The sequence below is a fragment of the Gavialis gangeticus genome, unplaced genomic scaffold, assembly GCF_001723915.1.
Source record: "Gavialis gangeticus isolate Ggan-Ray unplaced genomic scaffold, GavGan_comp1, whole genome shotgun sequence".
NCBI lineage: Eukaryota > Metazoa > Chordata > Crocodylia > Gavialidae > Gavialis > Gavialis gangeticus.
Window position 1 is genome coordinate 140,594,367 of NW_017729032.1, and position 5,744 is coordinate 140,600,110.

At 40.9% G+C, this 5,744-nt stretch overlaps 1 protein-coding gene across 2 annotated transcripts in view; it reads right to left on the reverse strand.

Annotated features, from left to right (window-relative positions):
* TUBGCP3 (tubulin gamma complex associated protein 3) overlaps positions 1 to 5,744 on the reverse strand; it is a 116,640-nt gene that overhangs the window by 32,039 nt on the left and 78,857 nt on the right. For both annotated transcript variants that reach the window (XM_019524888.1, XM_019524887.1), the window contains 2 exons: positions 5,629 to 5,697; positions 2,172 to 2,307 (listed from right to left, as the gene is read on the reverse strand). In XM_019524888.1, the coding sequence (XP_019380433.1) occupies positions 2,172 to 2,307; positions 5,629 to 5,697 (205 nt within the window). The remainder of the gene's footprint in view (positions 1 to 2,171; positions 2,308 to 5,628; positions 5,698 to 5,744) is intronic.

Here is a 5,744-nt window from a genome sequence, read left to right on the forward strand (position 1 = left end):
ACTGCTAAAAAAAAAAAAAAAAAAAAAGGCTATCCATATGCCTAACATACATGGGACTACCAAAGCTATACCTGGTCTGTATAACAGTGATGCACAGAGATATACACAGCTTAGCTCAGATACCAGAAATAACAGTGCCATGTTAGCACGCATTCCAATAAAGTTAGATTTACCCTTCCAAGCAATGCCATATTAAATACTGTTCCACACATTTACATCTAGCTTAGGTATAGTGCCATGTAGATATACCTCCTCTCCATCTCCACCCCCACCCTCCCCATGCTGTTTCTGCCTCCCTCTGAAGTCTAGGGTCCCTGTCCCCTCTTCCCTGGCACTCCCTCCTTCCCACCCACCCCCCTCAAGTCATCTTTGCCCCTGCTATGGCCTGGGGCACGGAGCATGGCTCCAGGCTGCAGCAGGGGGAAGAAGAGATTTGGAGAGTACAAGCAGTAGGTGCCCAAGGCTACAGGGAGCAGATGGTAGGCACCACACCTCCCTCCTACTGCTTGTCCCCCTACCACTGCTTTTCCTGCTGCAGTGGTGGTAGGGATGAATTTAAAAGACAACCCTCCCATAACTAAATTCTATACATGGAAAACCATAACAAGTTTATATGGTGGGGGAGGGGGGAGGTCTTAAAAATCAGAGTGGACTTGGATTTGGGTAAATATAGTACTTATATAGTAGTATGAGAAGAAAAGTTCCACACAGCATTCAATACAACAGAAAAGTGAATAATCCTGAGCATTGGAAGTTGGAATAAACAATGAGAATTCAGTCAATCTTCCGTTCACCCATACTACCACACTCCCAGCTGTGCAGAGATGCTGAATCCAAATGCACCATGCTACTGCTAAGCATGTTAATGCTACTACATTTCAGAGCTTTCTAGTTTCACATCCACCCTGGCAGATATGTTCCTCCTCCTTTTGCCTACTTAGCTTCCAGCCAAGCAATGTAGTAGAGTAGAGTGGGAGTGAAACTAATGAGCTCTGAAGACTGCTTCAAAAGAAGCTCGTTGCTTTCAACTATAGCTATTCCCCTTCACTGAGGGAAGAGGGGGTGGTACAGAACAACAGGAAGAGAAAAGCACCATGGGGTACAGATAGGAAGAGGGGAACAGAAGAAAAGGGAAGAACAGGTGGCAGTGGGTGGGGAAAAAAAAAGTGATCAAGGGAAAATTAAGGAAAAATAGCAAAATAAAGAAAAGTAAAACAAATTTCAGAGGAAAACTGAGATTCTAGATCTGAACCACCCCCACCTCAAATCTCAAATCTCAGTCCTGGAATGGAGCACAAGTGGCATAGCCTTCTATATATTCAGATCAAATTGCAGAAGTCACCTGAAGTTAGTGCAAAAGATAAGAAACAGGTTTAAATATACTCTGTGATCGAAACACAGCTTAGCAAGCAGGACAAGAGTAAAAAGACAGACAGAGGAATCCAAAACGGACTGTTTTGGAAAGAAGTGTCCCTGCATACTTAGCCCCATGCTGGGGCTGTAATTCCCTCCTCCCCTGAACACCTTGCTTAGTGCCAGAGAAGGATTTCCTTGGCGCATCAGTTGCTCAGTACATGGAAGGAATTTTTACTGGGATTTTTCCCAGTGCTTTGCCTAACACTGGGAAAGTGTATCCCTGGACTGCTTGGCTTTGTGAGGAACAGATTTGGCCCACTTGCCTGGCTCTGCTCCAGTGGAGGGGTTCCCCCTGAGCTCTTTGCCCAGTGTTTAGTTTATAACCTAGCTGTTCCCAACTGATACCCACAAGGGTGGGCTGTATCCATTAAAAACCAATGCCTCTGAACAATTAACAAAAACTTTCATCTTTCCTTCAGCCCAAAAAGGGCAAAAAACAGAAGCAGTTCTCATTAACTCACCATTACAAGGATTCAATATCTAAAGAAAGATCGACATACAGCAATCAAAATCATGGAACAGAACATTTTAGTTCCCAGTCACGGTATCATTTGTTTCACTCAGTCTCTATAATTACTTATCTTGAACACTGGAAATTAAAAAAGTGAAATATTTCATTCTCACTATTCAGAAATAACTTATCAATTCTTTTAATCACTACTAGCTGAATGTGTCTGGCATACAGCTTTAGCTGAACTGCTATGATTTAAACACCAGTTAAAGTATAGGTTATCTACATTGGTTTTGCCCTTTACCTGGCATACTTTTCAGTAGCTTTGCATTGCACATATGTCCTTTCCATATGTCAGTGAGAATATATTCCATCCGTTTTGCTCTCCAAAGGAAGTTAAACACCCTCAGGTAGTGGCTCATGCATTCTCGTGTAAACACCTGCAAATAAAAGTCAGTATTTTGGCTTCAAAAACATTTGATTTATTCCCTATTGGCGGTCTCTCTCCTCCTCCACCAAGTCTTCCTATGCTAACCTAGATTACTGCTAGATCCTAAACAAGCTGAGCCCAAACAAAAGCTGAAGACTCCTGAGCTCTTAGATTATATCCTCTATTCAGGGGTAAGATCTAAGACAAGTGTTGTATTGCTTATTGCTTGGCTTCAGCAGTTTAGAGTAAGAGGCTGGTTTACAACTGGGGGGAAAAAAAACCACCAACCCTGTGAGTAATCTGTAAGGCACAATAGCCCTTTATGTATTCAGAATATATTTGTTAAAGTAGCAAAATAGATTATATAGCTACAAGGGCTGCCTTAGATGCATCAACACTGATGCAGTCTGTACACTGCCCAAGATATACTAATAATAGATATACTATATATTAATGCATTAATATCAAATCTGCCTCTCTCTAGAGCTGACATACCTTCTCATTCCCAGACAGCTCCTGTGGATGGGAGCCATCTGGAATGAATAAGGAGCCTCTGCCTTGAAAATAGTTTTCCTAAAATTTATCTCAGCCCATTTAAGACACTTGAATGCTGTTAAGGCTCTCTTGTGACCATTAGAGAAAAATCAACAAGTGTTCTGATCACAACAGATTCCAGTGCTCTTTTCAGATACTTTTTGAAAGAGGCTGAGGTCTGGGGTGTATGTAGGCATTTTTTTTCAATCACTCCACTGAATCAGACAAGATTAAACTGATTGAGTAAACCAGGAAATGGAAACTATCTTTAGAAAAAAGAAAGAGGCATATAGATTTTACCACTGCTTTCTCCTGATGAAAAAAAGAAATCTCTCTCTTTACACAACACTTTAGTGCCGAGTCCCTGAGGGGCCACTAGGGATCACAAATGAGTTTAAGACAGTGAGTTTTCTGGTACATACCTGGCACTACAACAAGGATACTACATTGCATTCACTTTAAGGTGTAGCATGTACAGAGTAAGCATACTGTCCTTTACTTGAGGCACTCCTTGACAGTTGGAAGGCAGTGTACCTATGTCTTATTTTAGGGAGTTCACATTGTCCCATGTTTGAACCTGATAAGCATTGCATTGAGAGCACTGTCTGATAGGCTTGTCTCTAAAACATAACAAAGGCCTGCCCCAGAAGTGGCCATGATGCTCCCTAGTGGCACCTGAGCCTCTGTTCTTGAGGTCCACCTCCCTGTCTGCTTGCCTGCCATGCTTTGGTGTAAATATGTATGCAGCGTTCAAGAGCATTTGTATACTAGTTTAAAAAAAAAAGCAAGCTTTCACTATGAAACTCTTCTGCCCTAACCCTAACTAAAAATCAGTGTAGAGGACGGAGAAGAGTCAAAAAAAAGAAAAAAAGAAAATCAAAACCCAGTTCGCAGAAATGCACAAGCTCCATTTTCATCTATCTCCCACAACAGATGCAACCTGGGTAACTGCATGTCATCTGAAAAAAAAAAATATCAGCCCAGAGGCTAAATATCTAGTTCTTTCATTTCAACTTTTAGAACCTGAGAGAGACAAGAAAACAAATTAAGGACTAGGTATATAATCCCTTTAAGCAGGGATCCACAGTTTGCAGCCTGTGACAGCATGGGGGCAGAGCGGGGCACTTTCTCCCTTCTGCATTTCTCTGCCTCATGCCACTGACCCCCTCCCTGCATGGCACTCAGCAGGGGGCCTCCCCAGCTTTGTGCCGGGGGCTATTCTTCTCACTGTGCCACTGCAGCTCGTGCTTACGCTTGCTGCTAAATTCAGGACTATTCATCATCACTAGTGGCAATGGCAGTCCATAGCAATTGGTAGTGACAGTGAGTAAAGGCTGCACTCAAGGGATGTGCAAAAAGCAGCCCTCAACACAGAGCAGGGAGGGCCGAGGCACTGCAGGGGGATCAACAGCCAGCCTGTAAGAGGCAGCCCACCATTCTTAAGGGTTGCCAGCCCCTTCTGCACAGCGAAACGGCACTTTATGAACAATACTGCTACCCTCACTCCTGCAACTTCATCTACTGGTATAAGGAAGTAGAACAACAGTCTGGGCTCACTTAGACACACTGAAGTTCTAATCCTTATTTTCTCTTAATCTGTTTTACCTACCTCCCTGCCATACACACAGCTGCAAATTTTAAACTATAATACATTAAAAGATAAAGACTTCAGATACACAGACATCTGAAGTATCAGCTGAAGGAAAATTTTAAAATGCGCTCTAGTGCAAGACAGTGCTCCTTTAAGGCATTTTCCTGTTGGTTAAAACAGCAGCTGCAGGCTTTCAGAGTCCTAATATGACACTCCAGACTGTGGAGCCATAGCATCTGCAATGATCCAAGGTACACTGAGACTGCATGCATTAACAACATAGGGGTTTTGGAGGGTTTTTTCTCTTTTAAATGATCACATCTGTAACTGAAAAGACCCCCAGAATACAACTAAAATATAAATCAGTGTTACTATATTGTACTTGACTTGACTGGGAAAATTAAAACATGTAGTTCTCTACAGATAAGTGACACTGCTATGTGAAAGGAAGTAAGACAATCCTCCTTATTTCTATTGATGCTTTTGCCAATTTCTATCTACCATTGATGAGAGCTCCAGCACAATTAGTGCCATCAACATTCCCATTATAAATAGTTGGAGCCTATCCAAAAAATCTTTTCAGGAGCTTTTGTGGACTTTGATTTTCCACTGGATAGGGAGCATGGGAAGGGATGTACAAATGAGAAGCATAAGGAGCTATTTCTCCTCTCATTAACTATACCTCTGAAATTCCTTCCACTGGTCAAACTCTTACTCCAAGATCTTATATAACGAACAGCAATGCATTTTTTACTATGGCAAGAGCATTTTCAATGATAGTGCAGCTATTTTCTCATCAGTTCTAATAAATACAACATATCACATTTTATTTAAATAGTACAAATAGGTTGCCATAAAATACATTTTACAGCTCCTTGCAAATTATCCCAAATTAGTTGCTACAGTCTAGAAATAATGGAAAGAAATGAACAATCCATTTATTAAGTACTTGCTAAAATCTGCTGGAACAAATGAATTATTTATTTTAAATAATAAATGTTTTAAATGTAGCATTTTAGCACTCATTAATATTTTAGAGAAATTGAGATTTTGGCTGAACTCTTAATACAATGGATGCATCCTAGATGCCAAATAATCTCTTTAATCATGCATTTCTAGAATAAAAAGGCTATTTCAATAACAAAGTACACAGCAATCTAAGTTGGTATCTAAGAAATGCACACAAGCTGCAATATGTAGCCTTACTGTTGCAATAGGTCCATCAACATGATAGTCTAAGCTGAAAACATCCCATCCAGTGTCACCAGGAGATACCTATATTTAAAAAAAAAAAAAAAATCCAAAATGCTCTGATTAAAACA